This window comes from Rhamphochromis sp. 'chilingali' (assembly GCF_963969265.1).
Source record: "Rhamphochromis sp. 'chilingali' genome assembly, chromosome: 17".
NCBI classification, from domain to species: Eukaryota; Metazoa; Chordata; class Actinopteri; order Cichliformes; family Cichlidae; genus Rhamphochromis; species Rhamphochromis sp. 'chilingali'.
This window is the reverse complement of record NC_137944.1, coordinates 19,409,197-19,431,320: the sequence shown is the minus strand read 5'-3', so window position 1 is coordinate 19,431,320 and position 22,124 is coordinate 19,409,197. Positions and strand designations below refer to the sequence as shown.

The 22,124-nt window shown below is 40.6% G+C and overlaps 1 protein-coding gene across 1 annotated transcript; it reads right to left on the bottom strand.

The window, feature by feature from the left end:
- Positions 1–5,124: 5,124 nt before the first annotated feature.
- Positions 5,125–21,704, bottom strand: tmem64 (transmembrane protein 64). Its single transcript, XM_080863083.1, has 3 exons — positions 20,198–21,704; positions 10,879–11,034; positions 5,125–8,390 (listed from the first exon to the last, which is right to left on the bottom strand). Exons 1-3 carry the CDS (start codon positions 20,906–20,908, stop codon positions 8,199–8,201), a joined length of 1,059 nt encoding a protein of 352 aa, XP_080719209.1. The 5' UTR covers positions 20,909–21,704; the 3' UTR covers positions 5,125–8,198.
- Between the last annotated feature and the right edge of the window lie 420 nt (positions 21,705–22,124).

Sequence of the window (22,124 nt, the reverse complement as noted above, 5' to 3'; positions counted from 1 at the left end):
CCTCTGAGTGCATTTCTCATGTTTGTTTGGTGAGCAGTCAGCACAGTTTTTAGATCACTGCCACACACAGCGAGGAAAAGCTGACCTCAGGAGAGGACACAGATGTGACTTTTCCCTGGGAGCAGCCATCATCAGAAAAGGCCTCCCACCCTCATTTGTCCCCTGGTCCCTGATTAACAAGGACACATGGACCAAATACATCCAGCTCTGCTGAGTTCATCTGAAGCCTGAAACACAAATACCTCAAGACTCAACATCCTCTTCTATTGAAGCATTATGCAGATTATATTGGTTTTGGGGTTTCATGTAATCCAAATCTCCTTATCCAACTATTTTTTGTGCAAGTATTTGGGAATTGGTTTGAAACCTAAAATGATGAAAACGTTTCATATTGCTGACCACTTTAATTCCCAAGCAACACTTCATTAGGAACACCTTGTTAGTTCTGGGTTGGACGCCCTTTTCCTTTCACAACTGCTTTAATTCTTAATGGCACACAGTATGATACAGTTGCCACAGATGGTATGAATCTACTGCTCGCCCTCATCACAAAGGTGCTCTGTTGGAATGGGCTCTAATGACTGTGGGGGCCTTTTGGTTACATTGTCAGCATTGTCTACCAGGATGGATCCATACTTGAAGGTTGTTCTGCACCAAATTGTGACCCTATTGTCTGAATGTTGGAGTACAGCTCAAGACTCATCGATCAGGTGAATATTTCCAGTTGTTAATCGTCCAGTTTTAGTGAGCATATGTGAATTATAGATTCCGTTTTTTGCTTCTGCCATCTGGTGTGGTCTTCTGCTGCAGTAGCTCATCTGCTTCAAGGTTCAATATGTTGTATGTTTAAAGATGCTCTTCTGCATACCTTGATTGTAACAAGTGGTTCTTTGAGTTACTTACTTTACAGTCACCTCTGATCTCTGGCATCAACAAGGCATTTTCAGCCTTCTTTCAGCTGCTCACTGGATATTTACTCCTTTTTAGGCCATTCTCTGTGAAACCTATTGTTACACACAGCACTTTGGTCTGTGGGACTTGCAATACAAGTAATCTTTATGTGTTTCTATTCATAAACTTAGACCCAACATTCATAATAACATAACAACAATAGAAACGTCAATAGAAACAAATCAAACATTATGCTAAAGACGAGTGGGACCATCAGACCTTGTACCAACATACCGTTTAAATGCCACATGATGGCTGTAGCTATGAAGAACACATCCAGCTTTTGCAGCAAAACACATGCTACAATCCAACAAAACTACATTTAACACATAATAACAGCATGCCTCTCCATAATAAAAGAGTGCGGGGGCTGAACTGACTTGTCACCCACAGAAAACATTTGGAGCATTATGAAATGACGAATGTACAACAACTGGTGCATAGTCCTGTTAAACAGCTGAAATCCTATTTTAAAGCAAACATTTGGATTCCAACATTACAGCAACTGGTCCACAAACAGCAACGATCACGTCCAAACATTTTCTGAAACATCTTTGTGGTGGCTGCAGTTACAGTCACAAACAGTGGGATTATCAACTAAACATCAGTGCTACAATAGAGACTTACACATAACACTATACTATACTTATATTTTTCTTTCTTTAAATATATGGCTTAACTTACAGTGGAATGAAGAATCGGTTTTGGTTTAGAATTAATTTTCTTTACTGTATTCTGAAATAAATGCACTCATTTTAGTTTACACTGTTCTGTGTATGAGTTGATCTTTCTTTGTCTTTTGAGTTATCTCAGTAGCAGCTGCTCCCAGTCTTTTGGTTGATGAGCTAAAAAGGGAGGAAAGGGGCGGAGCAAGTGTGAAGGGGGGGGGGGGGGAGTTGTGTGTTCTACCCCCTTTTGTGTCTTTGTGGGCTGATCAACCACTATTTAAGTTTCTCCTTGGTCTTGTTTAAGTAGTTCAGTTTTTTTGAGTCAGTAGTATTGTTTGTTGACAGCTTTCTGTTACTTTGTTACAGAGTTCTATTACTTTGATCTCTTTTATGGGCCTACGATTAGGGGTTTGGGGGGTTTAAAAAAAACTTTTTTAGGGACTTTAACCTGTGCCTGATGTTCCTTCACTGCTTGGTCCATTATAATATTCCTAACATTAAATTCAAATCAAGCATTTGAGGAAGATATAAGAGCTTGTTTCTAACATTATTAAAGGATATGATCTTTTTTTTTTACTCCTGTGAAATGGTTTTTCTATAAAGTATCAAAATTGATTATTAGACCTGTTCTGGACCAGCAGAAGCACTACTGGGTTAAGTTAATATGATTTAAGCAGCTATTAGGTGAACAGTCTACCCAAAGCTAAATGCAGAAAAGAAGAGCACTGTCAGCTTTTCTATTCTGCAACTACAATGTGCACGGTGCATGAGAGTAGTGCGGTGTCACACTTGAGTACAGAGAAGAAGATCAGCATAAGGTCATCTACTGTACAGATGGAGGCAACAGCTGTCAGCGCCAAGAAAGTGGTCACATGATCTATCCCTCTGCCTCAAGGAGGATCCTTCTGCCAGAGGCCTATCATTTCCCTCCTCTACAAATCCATAAACATCCGCACCATAAGTTTCCCTCTGAAAGCCTGCATGGACGAATTCCAAGATCATCTCACCCACTCTTGTATTTCCTTCCTTGTTGTCGAACACCAACAGCCTCTCAGTATTTTTGGAGCTTTCCCTCCGAAGCGCAGGCCTCGTAGTGAACGAGGCCTTTAATTTGAGGCCCGTCAAATTCAATGTTGTTAGTTTTGTGCAGACGTGTTCGTGCGCTGGCGGAGAGGCTCTGGGATGGGGTTTGTCCTTCGAGGTGGGGTTACATGATGATGGGTCTGACACGGATCTGACCCGAGCCTGGAAAAAACTGCGTGAAGAGCAGCAGACGGACGTGCGCTGCAGCTCCTGATAACAGATGGAGCAATAAAAAGCACGACCTGTCAGACGTGTTGCTGTTTGATTGATAGAGGTTGGCTCAGCTTGTATTCACTTCTTATATTTTTGTTGAGCTGGGGATGTGAGCAGAAGGCTCTGGGCTGCTTTTCAACTGTATGAAGTTGCATGTGGTTACATGGGCACAGCACTGTTTGCAAGCACAATCTAACTGAAGCACAAACACCCACCTCTGTGCACATGTGCACACAGAGAGAGGTAGTAGATTGTCACAGGCAAGGCAAGGACACGTCTAAGTGGTACTCCAATCTATATCACCACCGCCACCACCACATCCATCACGACTTCACTTCAAAATTGCTGTGACAAACTGCCCCAGAAGCCAGTATTATGCCTGGCCGTACAGTTCTGCTTCTGCTGCTGCTGCTGCATATTTGAGCACTGACGGTTTTTTAGGGGATTGCAAGATAAGGGGAAATCTTCTGAGTAAGAACATTTCCAAGACTCTCAAAGGGTTAGGAGATGAAGCTGGGTCATATTTGGAGAGTCGTGCTCGGATTTAGGATGGAAAAGGCATTTTACTAAGAAAAAAAAAAGTGTGGTAGCTCAACAAAGATGGGGACAAGTTTAAAAATGAATCAGCAGCAGAAGCTTTCTGACACATTTCTGTTAAAACACCTGCCATGTAGTCAAGAGTTTTCCACTCAAACCAGTTCCCTTAAAGTGAAAACAAATAAGGACAGTTATTTACTCAGTGTTACATAACACATCCTGACCTGTAACCCATAAAAACAGACAAGGACAACAAGTTTGTGTATTTAAAGTCTCAGTGGTTTAGTGTTACTCTTCTATAAGCGACACAAAAGACAAAAGCAGTGGATGAAATATTCCAGGCTTCAGTCTCTATGGGAGAACTTCAAAAATACTATATCATATATTTCCCATCATGAAACTCTGTGTTGTGTTTTTATTAAACTGCATTTGTAAGTTTGTAAGTTTTTATCACCTGAATGATAGAATAAAATATTTTTTGCCCACTACACTAAAATGAGTTTAAAATCAAACAAACAGCATCCAGTTGAAGTGCAGATGTTCAGGGAGTTTAACATAACTACAGAATCAACTATTTAGGAATAAATGCCCTTTTTAAACAGTCCCCCATTTTCAGAGGCTGAGAAGTAACTGAACCAGCTAACAATGTATGAAAAGCGATGATTGTCTTCAATACTTGGGTAAAAATCCCGTCAGGCAGTCACCGATAGAAGTGCAGAACACATGGACCTGATCACATGCTGCGTTTCCTCAAGATGCTCTGCAAGACCTTTACTTGTTTGTGGGTCTCCTTGGCTTCAGTTTTGTGTTCAGTAATGGAATAACATGCTCTGTTGGAGTGATATCAGGTGACTGACTTGGCTATTGATAAATATCACATTTCTTTGTCTTGAGACTCTTGGGTTGCTTTCGCAGAAAGATTTGGATTGATGTGTACAAATAATTTAGCTGAGACCTGTGTGAGCTCCTTTACATGTCTCCTGGTAAAGTTTAGTCTATCTTTGTTTTTGAGTATAACCATTACCAAGGCATCTCTTAATTGCAGGCTTTCACACTGATCTGGCCACTTTCGCAAGTCTGTTCTTGACTTGTGTAGCAGCTGTGAAGTTGTTTTCCTTAAAACATGTAAATAATTGTGTGATCACCCACTTTAATTAACTTTCTGTGGTCTTTCAGGTGTTTTGCTGTTGTCGAGCTGGCCAGTGCATTCATTATTTTTTCAGACTAATGATGACACTTGCACCAAAATCACTTTGGACCTCATTCCAGTGAAAAGCAGCAAAACGCAACTTAAACACTTTGCATGAACAGATCTTTTACCTGTACTGCTTATCAATATGTGCCTAGTTACTTCAGAGCCTCTACAAATGGAGGACTATGCATCAAAATTGCTTTAAGTCCTAAAATTAATTTCATTATTTTTTTTTTTTAAATCCCTTGAATTAAAACTGAAACTTGGCACTTAAAACACTGGCTGACATGAAATCCACTGTGGAAAAAAAATATTTTGTCCAAATATTTGTGTCTCTACGTAATTATGAACTTCACCTTGGAGGATTAAAAGAGGTCATCTTGCAAGAAAACACAGAAGAAACCTCAACTTAAAATAAATAAATTCAGGTGTTTTAGTTGTGAGGTTTCATGGAAAAAAAAAAAAAAAGAAGCAGAAGGTTATAACAAACTGTCTAGTTTTATTTTCTCTTTCATAAATAACACTGAACAAGCATTGTACAGTGATAAATAACATTTATACACTGTAAAATTCTCTGTATTACAAAATACAGTATATGTGTAATGCACTTGATACAGATGGGGAAGTATTACATTTCATAGCACCACACATGACCTCACGGCCCTTTAGGTTAATGATCCCTCACTCGGTATAACACCTGCATCCCAAACCCAGGTCTTATATGGGTGTCTATGAAACATACTTCCCTTAGGAATCAGTTGTTGCATAACTATATCTAAAGTTAAGTAGAGCCCACGTAGGAAGAACCAAAGCCTTTAAGTGTAAAACTAAATTTTTGCACAATCTGAGTTCCCAGGTGAGACGCTTAAACGTAATGACGTGTCCCCACGGTGGCCAATCGAGCTTCATTTATATGTTTGATTTTTGCATTAAACATGACAAAAACAAAATTTAACACACAGACAAAAAAAACCCAAACAAACCAAAAAAAAAACAAAACAAAAAAAACCCACTTCCGAGTAGAACAACTTCATTAATCATGCTACGTTTCAGGAGAGTCTCTGTTAGGGGACATCTAAGACTTTAAAACAAACCACATTTCCGTGCTTTTAAAACATGACTAAGTGTTAAGTGATTTTTTTTTTTTCACAAGCTATCAGTTGTAAGACATGTTCCCCTCTCTCCCTCTATACGTAAACGGTCAATTCAAGTAAGAAGCTGTAAAAGTGTTTCAATCTGACGATAAAGATGTTCGTGTGATCTGTGTGCAAGCAGTCAGTCATTTCAGGGACTCTCCCAATACCAAACAAGCTGTTCTGATCACAGATACCAGCGTGTCTCGTGACGTCTCTTTCAAATCATAGGCAACTCAGAGATGTCTGTCAAAGAGGCAGCGGGAGGTAAAAGGCAGGCTCAACACTGAAATACAAACCTGGGAAAGGTGATACTCTGGAATATAGATCAAATAACTTAAATGCAGCTTTTTGTTCACGTTATAACCCGACTAAGCGATTCCCCTCACTTGGCTAAAGAGCTTACTGGTACATACTGGTATGGGCTTTTTTGCTTTAAACTGTCAAAATTATTGCTAAATTCAAACCGGAAGGGGCCCTTTAAACCAACATTTAGTGTGAAAGTAACTCTACAGCTTGCCAGTCGACTGACAGCATGGAATGTGTTCGGGTGAAGACAGTTTCTGGCGTTAAGAAGAACAAAAAGGTACAAAAATTAAAATTAAAAACAAAACAAAAAGTTGCACCAGCATCACAAAGCAGGCTTTTTGTGAACAACTACAGGAACATTAAGATGTGTAATTTTTTTTAATCTTTTAAATAGGAGCCCTTAATATTCCTCTATCAGACTTGGTCTGAGGAGCAGCATCACAATAAATGTAAAAAATAAAAAGTAGTATCACATTCATCCCTTGGTGTCAGTGTTGTGTTTGATTGTCAGCTTCTATGACACATCCAGTTTTCCTTTTGACCAACCAAACCCATTTGTAGTTCATCTGTATGAAAATAATGTTTGTCTGTAGTGGACTGTGCAAACAAACCTACAGCATGAGAAGTTACCAGGTCATGTCCATCACCACCAACAAGTAAAAAGTCTTAAGTTGCACTCAGCCTCACCTCAGGCGAGGCCGGGGTCATAACATCTCATAAGCTTCCTCAATTCACGGCACATTAAAAAAATAAAAGCTTCTTTATCTCATCGAGCTCACATCTCTGTAATCTAAGTAAGATAAACCCCAAATAACACACAGACTTGGGTTTGTGTTATGTCGTATGCATGACAGCATTTCTTATTAGTTTGGTTTCAGCACTGAAATGTGACATTCTTGCAGTTTCGTTCTTAGATGTATTGCACTGATTTATCAAATCAACCATTTTAAAGAAAAGAGAAAAAAAAAAAAAACTATAATTCTCCAGAAAAAGAAAAATCTCACAGCAAAAACAAAAACAAAAGTAAAACGAACATTAACGAAAAATCAAAATGGATCACCAACGATGCGGGAATCGCTCGCAGGGTGTGCGGCTCTGAGTTAAACATATTGGATTATAAAGTTCCCGGCTCTCCTCTCAAACCTGCAGGAGGTGCTCAAACTGAAAGCCTACGCGCACTGGGAGTGTTCCCGCCTTCTCCATAGTCCAAAAATAAGACACTTAAAAAAAGGGAACCATAATTAAAATGCCAAATAATTCAAAAATATTAATAATGCCCTTTATTACTCATACTGCAAATAAGCAAAATCAATCACCTGAAATAAAATAGAAACAGGTATACTTAAAGGTGCATAGGCTGGTGTTCTTTTGACACTGAAATCAAAAGTAAAATCGGTTCCTTTGAAAGGACCTGCACATTCAGAAAAAAAAGCAGGCATTTCATTTCCTGCCATGTACTTTAAAACTCGCTCACTGTGCTACCCGCCATATTTTTGCCCACCCACATGGCAAAAGTGAAACAGTCACGTTAGATCATGTAGAAAACAAACTTTGCATTTTAACCCAAACTATTATTTTGTTAGTGCTTTTGGTGCCAAACCGCAGTAAAAGAAAGCAAACATCTTAAGTGTAAAGGTAATAAAACAGAGTCTGAAAGCTCTGCTCCTGCCCAGCATTCAAACTACAGTCTCAATAAGTGTATGATTAACTCATGCCACTGCCACCATCTCCCGCCTCCCAGTGTGGACTTTGTAAGTTGAAGTTCTACATGAACACAAAAAAAAGGATTAAATATCGTGACTATTTCGCAGGTTGCCATGAGATCGTCACATTTCCGCAGACATCTCATGTAACAAATGTGAAAAAGTACCATTAACAGAAAACAAATAAACTACCATTATGACGTACCACGTTCATCAGCACCATTATCAGGCGCGTGGTCCCGCACTTCCACACCGACTACAGGCGTACACTGATGCCGGGACGATCGCTGCAGTACGCCGCCGGCGTGTTTGGGACACCAGCTGAACTGTGCTGGTTCCCTCAAGGATACGTGCGTTACAATTGAGTGACCAGGTCGTGGCTGCTACAGCCACGTGCGGCGATTCGAGATCACACGATGTTGATGCAGTTTCCGCTTCCAGCTGTCACCCTCTTGCTGCAGTAGGTGAAGCTGCTGTGATTGGTGGAGGAGCCGTTCATGTGCGACGACTTCAGCTCCATCTGGCAGGCGGCGATGGCTGCGTTGAGCTCTACCTGAGCCCGATGCACGACGTAGAACATCAGGCCGATGCTGATGATGATCTGTAGAGCGGAGCAGAGCAAGAAGCTTTGTGTTAACTAACGATTGTGGTAATGAGCGTTCTGTTTGTGTAATGATGACGATAATAAAGTAAAGCACTACATTTACAGGCACATCGTTTTGTCTCCTAAAAGCAAAAAGGGATGAAGGCGAATTTTAGCTACATTCTAACATTTAGAAATGAAAACTGTAACAATTAAGTTAGTAGTTATAAACCAGAACAAATATCGATGGAACTTTAGTTCAAAAACTAAAGACATTGCTGCGTTCTTCTGTATTTAAAGACATTTCACCTTCTAGACAACTCACATACCTATGAAAACTAAATCTCGAAGCCAGCTGGAGTTTGGCATTTAGTCACTTTGGAGTATGAGTTTTTCAGAACAAGCCCAAACAAATAATATGACTTCAGAAGCAAAAACTCAGTAGCCTCTGAAACACTGCGTTAATTATACTGAAGGACAACCACCAATATGTTTATTATATAAATCACACGTAATTAGTTATTTAAAGGTTGGTTTTAACTCCAATTCATTCATTTTCTCCAGTTCACTTTAAGGTAGCAGGGAAGAGGAGCCTATCTGTACTGCTATTGAGTGAGAGCCATCTATCACAGGGCAAATCCAGAAAATCCGACTGTCCATTCCTCATGCTGGTGTCAGGGAAGCTGGGCTACATCGGCACCTCCCATAGTTTCCCATCATGACTGGCTTCCATGTGAATATGGCCAGCTGTCAATGAGATAACATGAAACACTAATACCTTGTTCTACTCACCAGACACTGGACTCCTGACCTTTATTAACTCTCCCTGAGCACCTGTGAGAATTACATAAAACTAAACAGGTGTTGGTGATGCTGTAAAACTGAAATGAACTTGAGGTGAGCTGAGCTGACTTTTCTGGCACAAACAAGAGCAATGCCTGGAATAATACTTCACAGAAAAGTAATAGAAAGTTCTTCTTAGAAGCAAGGACGAGATCTGTCACCTGTTGCTTGTGTGTGTAGGTCATATTTATTTTCTCTGTTACTATTGTAACTCTAAAGAAAAGTGTTCAACCTGCATTTCGCATGGTCAGACTGGCGTACACGCAGGCTTGGTCGGTGGAGAGCACATTCTTCTTGTTGTGGGTTTGATGTTTTAGTAGATTACGTGGTTTTGTTGTGTTTTCTGACTCACAAAAACCTACAACAAGGAGTGCTCCAAAGCAAAGACCTGCCTAAAAGGGCTGAATAACATCCAAGCAGGGCATCTGGTGGAGATACAGAAGAGATGAAAGTCAGGGAATACCAAAGCTACCCCTTAATCTATTTAAAGCGCCTAATATAAGTGAACAGGATGTAGTTAAAGTGTATTTTGTACTTTAAAAATACTCTATCCTAAACAAAAATCTTAAATGAGATGTTTTAAAAGGAAATGTGATCCAATGTGGATAACATCCTTCATAAGGGAACTTTTTTGCACCTGATACTGAACGTTCTATTAAATTAAAATGAAATTAAAAATCTTCAGGTCTCAGGAGGTTTAAAAAAAAAAAAAAATCCATCCATAGTTGTCCATTTGGGACAAATTCACCAGAGAGAAACTTTTGAGTGGGAAACTGGTTCATTGCTCATTGACCACATTGCTCGTCAGTTCGCTGTTGAACATTGATGTTTTTTTCTTGGCATAAAGTGTCTCATCGCCTGAGAGAATTTGGACTGAAAGCTCATTGACAGATCATTAACAGAAAGGCTAAACTGAAACCTGCTGAAGGACATATAGTGCATGAATAGAGGAAGATGTCAGTGAAGATTGGAAAGAAGGTCATAGTCTAAAAAATGTTTTCTATAGCAGGAATTCCTTCCTTACTGTAAAGCAAAAAGGTAAACAACCGCATCAGACATTCATTCATGTATCACTGTTTCCTTCTTTAAAAAAACAAAAACAAACCAAACCACTGTTGAATTGCAAAACCGGTTTCATAAGTTCTGAGAATCTGATAACAGTGAAATACAAACAGCTCAGTCCTTCGCAAACAAGAATCTCTAGAAAATCCCTGAAGGTAAATTAATGAAAATAACTAGAGTTAAACTGTGGAAGAGTGGAACAAGCTCAAACCAGAACAATGAGAGAAACCATTACCATCCCACAGACCTGCTGAAGTCATTTCAAGAAAAGAACATCTTACACTTCCTGTATGTAAGCTTGTTTTCGTCACAGTAGTTACCGTTCTCCATTTTAAAGCATTTTCCACAATACATTTACACACATTTTTATTTTATTTTATATCCACAGCTATTATTATTCCGTCAATAATCACCAATATTTAAGAATAAATATTCAGTATGGTCACAAATAGGGGTGTGCTGATAACGAGCTCCGCTGGGCTTTTGTTCTTTAAACGTCAGCACAACGTTGAGCAAAATGGGAAAGCAACATATCATTTCAAATCTCGGATATTTGAAAATTGTTACCTTCGTACTCAATATATTATCACCTTCAGCTCACCTGCAGGCTGAAAACGAAGTAGCCGCTGACGCTTTGCTCAGCGATGACATCCTCCATAGTACGAAGTGTGGTGCCCAGGTAGGAGTTTAGAAGCTGTGTGGGCAACAGGCCCACAGAGGAGGCCACCAGGTAGTTTGGCAAGGACACATCTGTGATCTGTGAAAGGAGAGCAGTGATTAAAAAACCCCAAAAAACAAAATAGGTTTCAAACATTAATAAAATAACAGTAAAACACACGAGAAAAAGATCATATTTAATCATATTTAAACATCTATAACTAAAAGACTTTCAGTTTTTCGTCTTCCAGTTATTTCAACAATGTTGAACTCTGTCAGTCTGTGAAAGTCAAACTTGTCTGACTTGTCTGATTTTGTTGTGCCCTGAACTTTGTGTAGTTTCCAAAACCTGTTGAAACGTTGTAAAGCTTTTAAAGAATTTAAAAAAAAGAAGCTACATGACAAGGTGGCATTGTCCTTTCCTAAAAAAAGAACATATGAACAACTCCAGTAATTGAATAACTTGTTTTACGACTTTTACAATTTGAAAAAAAGAAAAGAAAAAAGTACTGATTTTTTTTATTGTTTATTTACACGCTTTTATATATGTACACCGAATAAATTCTTATGAGGATTGGCTTCCTCGCAGGATAAATAAATATGATACTAACCACAGTAAATTGGGTTAACTAAATAGTTTCTAACAAATTTGAGTGCTGAACCTGCACCCATCATGCAAAAACAGCTCGTGGCGTTTGGCACCAGGAGAGCAGTCTGGTCCCCACGGGCTGCCTTCCACGAATCAGGCTTGTTCTAGCGCGTTCCAGAGATGCTCAATCAGACTGGGATCTGATAAAGCTGGAGGGTGAGTATGGTCTTTGAGCTACTCCTGGGCGGTTTCTGTGCATAGGCTGGGTGCTCTGCTACAGGAGACGGCTGCAGTTGGGTAGTGTCGCTGCCTTCGGGGTTTGTTCCGGTTAGTGGTATACGAGTAAATGTAACATCCGCATGAACGCCAGGACCAGAGTCTCTGCAGAGCACTGCCAGTGGTGTCAATGATGTGGCTTAGTGTTGTGCTCACAGGCTACATCACAACTGAGTCCCTTCACCTCAGTTACTAGAAAAACTACTCAAAGGCAGGATGCGGTCTTTAAAAAAAAAAAAAAAAAAAAAAGAAGAAGAAGAAAGAAAGAAAGAAAAAATGTTGCTACAGACCCCTTCTTCTTCTATTTTTTTTTTTTTTAAATCTAAAAGCTGTTAAATAAATTTTGGTGCAAGTATCCTGAACTTTGATATGTCGGTATCTCCAAACAACCACCTTAATATAAATATACCGGTAAATATAAATAACTGCTGGCTCGCTGTCACCCTTGATCTCTTGATTAAGTGATGACATAAGCCTCTGTGCACCCGTGCTGGCTGTGGGAGGATGTGACCTTGGCACCGTGTGCTCAGTGACTACGCTGCAGCTGATAGCAGTGTGTCAGGGGTTTTGGTATGTTGCTGCAAGACTGTCTGTGCCAAAATGTTATCAGGGCTTGAAAACATTTGCGCTCGATGCGGCCAAAGTGTCTCTTTGCTGGGATAAAATCCTCTCCCGTTATCACACTAGACACTGATAAGAACTTAGGTTACACTTCACAAAACACTGACATTATCGAATCGTGGTTAATCAAGCTAACATTGTAGTCCATGCTGTTTTTTCGCCAGGCACTTTTCCCTCTGCACGGTCATGTGACAGGCTTTTTCTCCTCGCAAGATTAGCCTTGATGTGTCCACGCCACGTGCCAACACAATCAAAACGCCTTCAGCTGATTTCTGAGACATCTGTGAGAGCTATAGAAGAAAATGAATGCAGTCTCTGAAGCACAGGGCCTCTGAAGTCCCACCCAGGCATCGGGCACACACAGCTGTCTTGTATGCGATCAGGGAAGGGCCAGTCTGTGGTATTTTTAAGACTGTGCAGAGAATTCCCACTGAACCTCCTACTTGCTTCTGCAAGCCTGTATCACGATAATCTGCAAATTCAAGTGAAAAAAAAAAAAATCGCCCCGTCTTATGACTGGCCTGATTTATTTAGAGCAGCAGCAATGCAGGCCTGACTTTGTGCTTGTAAACAAAACACTAGGTGCTTTGACTATGCAGTAAAATTAGGATTGTAACTGTGATGCCGTTTCTCTTTTTTATTCATACTAATGGAGTGTGAAGAACACTTAAAACATGCCTGCTTGTACCGAAGGTCCATAAATCACACACAAAGACTTCCCAGATTGCTTCATCAGCTCATTATGACGAGTGTTGGAGCCAGGATAGCGAGCAGGTATAAAAGTGCAATAAAATAGATGTGCGGAGATGAAAGCACGCACCTGAAGCTCAACGGATTCACAAGCATTTTTCCTGAGCTGTCCTATTGTTTTGCTAACTGCTGCAGTCTCTGTGTCGTTTTAGGTTACCCGTGATAATGTAGCACCACCAACTTCAGCAGAAAGAAGTGAGGGGCACAGTGAAATGTAGCCTCACCGCAGAAAGTGCTTACCAAGGGCAGGGCAGACAAGACATAACTCTACTGTGAGCCGTTACGGGCCTATGCTTAGAATTGGCTCGTTTCTCTTTTTATTGTGGAGAATAAGATCGTACAGATACAACAGCAGCTCGGCTTTACAATGAACCTCCAGATGAGATTAAGTATCCAGCAAGAGCCTGAGTTGGGGTTGAAAGTGAAAATGTTGCAGGGAAAACAGGTGGTGAGACTGAAAAGCTCCACTCTGACAGTCATTTCTCCAACAGAAACCAAAGAATTTCACATGGAAGCGACTGCGACACGCATCGCTGGGTGATGTGATGAATATATCAGTTCTCCATCCTGGTCATTTAACAGCAAATGCTATCACTTCTCCACCACCTTCTTTACGGTACTTAGAAGGAAACAGCCACCTCACTGTGTTAATCAGGTCTCTTCTTATTAAAACATCATGCTTTTCTTAATAAACCAAACTCAGAGATGCTGAAGTCTGTGTCTGGAAGGTGCATGTCAGTCTACAGCATAGGCAATGCAGTCCTGTAAATCAAGCATTAGCATCTGAGGACAAAGGCCAATTTTCTCCTCAGATGCAGCCAGCAGATATCTGAGGCTTCCTGCTCCATCTGTTCGATTACAACCTTATTTTGATTCTTATACCGGATGCCCCTCCTGACACGGAGATTTGTCTCTCCCCCTTATCTCAAACCAGCAGTATTTTGCATGTTAGGCAAATGCATTAACAAATGCAGGTAAATTCAAAAGCACCAATCCATTGCAGGCGATAGTTTATTGCAAAAATAAAATCATTCTTTTGCCTCCTGTCCTTGTCAGGTACCGGTAACCATGCTTGTGACTGATGAGTACAAATTCAGATCCCAAAGTTGGCCCGGGCCTCCACATTCTGCATATGTATATGTAGATACCCGTTTAGAAAGATTAGGAGTCCACTAACTCCAGTACACTGTGGTTGGTAAATTCTTTGCTATGCTAAGTGTGTCTGCTTGCCACTTGGTGCCAAGCAGCTAGCATACAGTGTGCTTTAACAGCACTTTTCATAAAACAGCTGCATGGTGCTATGTGAGCAGTCAGAACAAGTTGCATACGAGACAGGTGCAGATCCAGGAGGAAACCGCTGATAAAAGTGTGGAAATAATGATTAATGGACTACTTTCAATGCGGTCTTTGTGATTTCTTTCAAGTTATCATTTGACACCATATTATTCATTATCGAAGAAAGACGCAGATGATAGACATAATGATATCTCAATAAAACAGGTGAGAGTTTTTCCAAGCTTTTCGGAGCAACATCCACCAAGAACTCAACAAGCTGCTTGTAAATCTAAAATATGTCAAAAGAAACAAAAAACTCCTTAAAAAGCCTGACAATGAGTCAAGCACAGACACATTTTCCAAAGACAAACAGCTGTCATAAGCTGGAACAAACCAGCAGAAAAGTAACAAATGCAAACTGGCATCCAAAAAAATATGACCTACATCTGTAGCATTTGTTGTTTAGCCATTTTAGAATTGCAGCCTTTTTTTGTTTGCTTTGACCATGTATGTAATAACCCAGAGCAAGCTGAAGATCACCATCGTACATGACTGTCAGTGAGCTCACCTTGTACTTTGACTCTCATGAGCTGACTGAGGGTACTAACAGCGCCAGTCACAGAGTCAGCAGCTGAGCAACAGAGTGTTAAAATCTGTCCCTTTGACTTTGACACCTCATTTTCACTTCTGCAGCGTGGAGCAGCAAGTTCAATGTTGCAACTATTGTCATAGCGTCTCCAGTTATCCTCCCATGAAGCACAGACAAGTCCCAACTAGGGCTGCCACAAATGATTATTTTGATAGTCGACTAGTCACCGATTATTTTTGCGATTAGTCGACTAATCAGATCATCATCCATTGGACGTACAGCGTACAGCTTATTGCACCAGCAGCATCTGGTCTTATATAACTATCATTAGCTTACAGCTTGAAGTGTTTGTGCTAACTAAAAATAAAGACAAGATGGTAGTTTATTAATTTTTAATGAAATTTGCAGATTGTTTCGGTGAAGTTTAATAAACTCCTTGCTTTCTAAAATATAACAGGACACCGGAGTATATTCTCCAGCGTCTCACACTTCTGATAATCAGCTGTCTGCTTGACAGTTTTAGCTGTGCAAAAACTATAACTTTAATCTCAGCCAAACCGATTTACTCAGGAACAAATAAAATACTAAAGAAAGCCAAACAATAACATTTTTAAGTTATCTAAGTGACTGTTTAACCTGACTAGCAAAAGACGGCGGTGGGTTTGAAAACGATTTGCCGGGAGTCCGGTGTTCTCACGGCTCTAGTTAGCCTTGCCCCCGCCTAGCTAACGAGCTAGTGGGTAACAGACGTCTCCGAAAACGTCGGAGCGCTTTTGAAAATATGTGGTGTCTTGATAAACTGAGCAGATATTTGAGGTTTACACAGCTACATTCTCGCCTGAAAATATGTTAAACGTTTATTTTGTGACCCAGAAAGAATAATAAGAGTAAAGTTAAAACTAACTAGCTGCCGCCATTGTTGACAACTGCGCTGGGCTGCGCTATGAATTCTGGGACACAGCTTCTTCTTCTTCGGGGTTTAACGGCAGCTGGCATCCTTGTACATGCAGTGCTGCCATCTTCTGTTTCAGTCCGTTATTACACTCTTAAATCCTACTACTCATTCCTGCGTCCTTTGTGATCTTACAAAGCTTCAAACGATGCGTCGACTATTAAATTAGTCGTCGACGATTTTAATAGTCGACATAATCGTGACTAGTCGACTAATCGTGGCAGCCCTAGTCCCAACTATGAAGTATACAGCAAGGGGGAAAAATGAAGCTACTGAAGTCAGTCAGGCAAAAGAAAGCCATCTGCTAGGCTTAAGCTATGTCATACTCAAAGTCCATGATCAGGTAAACTGCTGACTTAGTGTAGAAATAAAGACTAATAATGCCCATATTCAGAATTACAGATTCTCATACTTGATGACACTGTATGTCTGGGAATTATCACCAACACAGTCTGAAAAACCTTCATTTTAAAACACATTGTGAGCATATTTTAAACGAACATCCTAACAACTAAAAAAAAACCAAAACAGGCTCGCATTTGGTGCCATTATCAAAGGAATCACTGTCCAAACAGATCACCACAGACTCTAAACCCTTATCTACGTCAGCTCCCTGCCTAACCTTGATATCCATACATCTGACTTTGAGATGCTTCTCAAATAGCAGCCTATCAGTCAGCGTACAACAGCAGCACAAATGCTTATTGCGTCCCGTGATTCTTGTACCCACAAGGCTTCTCATTATTAACATGCTCTCATCTCACCATTATCAAATTACCGTCTGAAGTTGTAAGGGTCATTTTGAACAGTAACTGTAGATATGTTAATGCAATATTGATATGTTAAACCAAAGTCTAGTGTTCATGTAATGCAGTGCAATAAATAACTTCAACATGTTGCTCTCACACGCTACAGGGTAGATTAAGATTTCATACCCCTTTACAGGACTTCTCTCTATGTTCAGTAATAAACATCACACTGGGGACACATTTAGATAGTTATTCAGATCAACCAGTATAGCGGTCGAACACCTCAATATTTGCATGAGGGTTATAAAGCAGATTTTTTAAGTCAGTGTGGTGACATTAAACTGTGAGAAATCATAATCAACGCAAAGCACTCAACTCTATAAAGTTGACAAATGTCTAACCAAATCAGTCACCCCGGAAAACCCCACTGGTTTAGCACCATACAACCTCTGTCCTTGTGAAACACACTTACATCATCAGATTTTTCCCCTCCTTGGGCCTGTGCATCAACTCCTTCTTGCTGTAAGCGATTAATGTCTTTCAAGCCCAACAATTTGCATTCAATTTTGCATGTTTGTGCTTCTGCGTTTTCCAGTATTTAAGGGGGATTTCTCATCAGACAATACTTTTAGCATGTTTACCGTTAATCAAGCTCTTTGAGCATGTTAGATGCAGTGGATTAAATGTAGTTTTTGTTTTGAGATATAAATATATATATTTTTTGTGTGTGGAAAGGATGTCCTGGCTAAATTTTATTATAACTAGCAGTAGGGCTGGGCCATATTATACCGTTCACGGTAATACCGGTATAATGTTAGGCTACATAGGAAAATGAAATATCGCGATAGAATATGAGTAAAACGCGCATGCGCAGTGCCTTTGTTTTCATACGCACATGGCCGATTGTTGAGTGAAACAGATGAACCAGAATTGGTTTGTAAAAATGGTGCAACTTCAGTGATGTGGAACTGGTTTGGTGTTTGTCCGTCAGATACACGACAAAGCACATTTTTTTTGCAGAACATGCAAGCGGCCGTCGGACTAAGATGCCCTTAAATCTGGGAGTAATCTGGGTCCTAAACTCCGTATACTTCAGGTCAAATGAACACTGCAGCATCACTAAGAGTTAAAAACTGTCTAAATTCTTTCATCTTTAATAAAACGATCAGCATTGCTGCTTTACCAGGTGTAACTATGAAGTTTAACTTCCAGGCATCCATGAAAACAAAATGTATTACATTTAACGGAGTTAGAAGCTAGCAGGAAGCTAGCGGAAGTTAGCTCGCTAGTTTCGCTAGTTACCTAAGCATGATATTGCATGTTCTGACTGAGAGATTTCTGAAAAAAATCAAACGTACAGCTCTGCTATCACTTCCAACATAAATGAAGACAGGAAACTAAACAGCAGTGACGTTTGTAGGGTTACTGAAGTTGGGCTAGCTGGTATATAATTATGTGCTACGTGATCGCTAGCGACACAGCTATGTTAGCATAACATAAACAGTGAAGCTGGAGGACGAACACTAACACTTTCCCACTTATAAAAGTTAACGTTAAGGTTCCTCATGGTTAGAGACAAATGCAATCGCATGGCAGGATGCTGTAAAAGGACCAATCTTCAGTCAGGAGAACAACTGAGATAATCCATCCACAATACGAGGTTAGTCATTAATATACTGCAACAACATGGGAATAGAGCAGCTGCCAGAGAATTCAACATTAATGAATCAATGGTACAGAAGTGGAGGAAGCAAGAAGAATGAGTTTAATAAAGTTTGATTTATCTGACTGCTTTGTTTCGCTTAATGTGCCTTATAATCCCGTGCACCTTACGGTCCGAAAAATACGTACTGCACACTGCAGTTTAATGTTGCAAAGCACCTCTTTTTAACTTCAGTGGATATTATACATGGTTATGCTCAGGATATGTCAGCCCATTTCTACTGGAAATGCCTTTTGGTTAAACTTTCAGCAAGGAATTTGCATTTGCACTGTTACATTTTTATAAAGCTTTAATGTACATAAAAACCAGCTTCTTGTTTAAGTGAAAATAAATGATAGGTTGTCTTTTTGCGCTAGTAATGTTGTGGAGTTGTATTTTGTCTCGCATCAATTATATCGTCAGTTATATCGTTATCGCAAATTTTCAAATATATATCGTGATAAATATTTTTGGCCATATCACCCTGCTCTAACTAGCAGGAATAAATCCTCTCAGTGGCAATTTTACGAGTATTATAAATTACATTACTGCCTACACAAGGAGTGTGATCCTTAACCTCCTAAGACCCGAACTCTTCCACGGCACGCATTTTTGATTTCTCTTTGATATTTGGGCATATTGGGGCTGATGAATGTAAAAATCAAAGAATTACCTTTTTTTTAATCTGATTTTTGTTTCTAAGAAAAATGAGAGCCACATATGAGGATATTCATTTAAAATTTTGATAGAACAGGAGCAGTAAAATGTCCTCGTAAGTGGACATCAGGCCCTTGTAGAGCAAAATTGAGTATTTTGGTCTAAACAACCCAAAATGTGATGTCCACATATGTGGACTACAGGTCCTAGGAGGTTAAATGTATCTAGAAAGACAACTGTGGATATACTGGGTAAGTGAACCTATGTTTTTTGCATGGCTTCAACTTGTAATACCTTGTTTTATTTATTTATTTATTTATTTTAAATAGTCCTATTGTTTTCATATCAAGTGACCCATCCTGATATTCTATAAAACAGAGGATGATCACTTAAGCCTTTTACCTTTTTGGATGTATCAATGAGTTGAGTGAGGAAGATAATGAAGGGGTATAAACTATTCATGCAATGTATGAAGGTCTCGGGCCTCGGTTAAATGTAGGAGAGCAGTTGAAAGCAATATCACAACACTGACCTGACATGAGTCATCTCAAAAAAACAAAAAAGGTGGCACCTTAAACTAAATTGTGTTTATGTCACCAGATGTTCAAGAGGGAAAAAAAACAACAAACAAAAACAAAAAATTGCTCCTAAATATAAAACCTGAAATATGGCTACTGACCACTGGGAGCCACATCCTAGGAGCACTCCGTTTATCTGCAGGAAGAATGAGTTTCCATTCTCTGTGGACCGGCTTCCTATTTTCATTTCCACATTTAGACTCCGGTCTGCCTTGAATATTGAAGTAAGAGGCCAACTACTCTTTTCAGTGTCCTAAACTGAAATGAAACTGGCAGTTCCTGACTTGTATCTAGATAGTTCTGATTTCCCCTGAGATTCAGCTGGCCTAGAAATAAGAAAAATGCATCCCCTCTAAAACACACACAAAAAGACCACAGAATTAACTGTCAGGACTCTGTTTGATTTGTTCAGCGATCATCTGGCACAGTAATGAATTCTTCCCAGAGCCGAACAAGTGCTGTGACACATCTACTGCAATTTGTGAGTTTACACGATGACCTAAAAAAACCTGGAAACATACTCACCGAGAAAACTGCATTTTGGAGTCCAAAAGGTATGGGGGTGAGTCTTGCTAAGGCCACAATTTTGAGTCCACTTCCTCCTTCCACCACGCGTATGACGGCACTGAGCTGTTCGTTGTTTCCAACTTTGTTCAGCACCCAGTCAGTCAACAGTCGTTTGCACACCACGTGTGCCACAAAGGTCCCTATTAGAACCCCCACCATAACTAGTCCCATGCCCAGCACAAAGCCGTAGAGGTAGCCAGCAGCCACGTTAAGAACAATATATCCCCATCCACATGGAAAGGACACGATAATCAAACCAACTATAAAGAGCATGGCTCCAACAAAGCTGTCCAAACTCTCCACCCAGAGCAGGAGGTCCTTGAGGTATTGGCGTACCAGAGCCACCGAGGAGAAGCACACAGCAGTGAGGATGCACGCCAGCAGGGCGCTTTTAAAACAGAAGGTGGTGATACAACACGGGTGTCTGAACTCTGCACCACCGGTGAAGGTCGTCCCCCCTGCGTCAACGCTGGCCTCGGGAACACCATCCGACTTCCCCAAGCCAGTCCCCCTCTCATCAAAAGCGTTGCATATTAGGATGTCGATTTTGTCACACTCGTCCGTGGAGGTCTTCTGCAGCCAGCGGTTCAGCTGGATCTGCGTCTTGCCCACTGCGTGCTTTACAAGCTTGGTGAAAAGCTGCACGGTCGTAGCCCCTGACATTGACATGTCGGTCCTCAAACAGCCTCTGGGGACCAGCAGTGGAGCTCAGATTGACCTGGAAGCAGCTGTTATGTTACAGGCTCCTAGAAAGCGTCTAAACACAGTCAAAGTCCATCTCAACAGAGACAAGTAATCACAAACTTCGCAGACGATGGCTTCAGCATAAGTAGTAGTCCATTGCTCTGGTGCTGTTACTGCACTGGCATAGTAAGGCATACAGGTAACCTTTTGCCATTACATTAACTGCCCAACTTAACCCGTGTTAGCGGTTTATCTCGGGTACACCAGCTGTGTAGCGTGCCAGCGCAGTGACTTGATGTTGTCAGTTTTGTAGTCGCTGTCTAAAGCACTCGCCATCTTCAGAGTTGTTATCACTTCGCTCAGGACAAGGTTGAGTCAGTGGCCGGAGGGACACGACAAAGATGGGTCTGCATGACAAGGGGAGAGCCTGTGCTATCCACATCAACTTTCAGGACTCCCCCAGCATTCACATCCAGTTTTAGCGATAACTCACCAGCACAAATCACTGCGTGGCTAACTTACTCTCCGCCGTTAGCTAACTAGCTCTCTGCGAGGATAAAGTCCAACAGTGCAATCTCGAGACTAAAACCACCGCCACCGGCCTTTCAGAGCCGCCTCTCCCGGACACCAGAGCGACAAACAGGACTCACAAGCCGGATGTGAAAGCCCAGTTTGCTCTTTGTCTCCAGGCTAGCTGCTGTTGCTGTTTCACTCGTCGTCCTCTCTCCTGAGTGGATGCTGTCGATGTCGAAGCTATTCATACAGACCACTGTTTGTGTCCCAGAATGCCAAGTAACCTCAGCCCACGTGACCCACCGTTTAACTGTTTCAACCAATCAGAAAGCTCTCGATGTCACCGCGAGATTTTTTTTTAAATAAGTTGTTTTTGAGCGATTGCTTGAATGATTTTGTTTCTGTCAGCCAAGCTTAACGCGATCCCTGTAACGTTTCTTTTACTTCAATCATTCGGAGTCTCTCTGTGTTTTTAAGGCAAGATATACGTAACAGATATCACCGTGAAATGTCCCCGTGTTGTTACTCCTTACCGTCAGTGTGGCCGGGACGTAGCTACGTGGAAAGCTCTCCTTTCTAAAAATAAACAGGAGCAAACACACAGTGATTTCATTAGAAAATTACAAATTACGCAACAAGAGGAAAATAAACATAGGAATTAAAAGTCGTTTAAAGATGGCCTGGATTT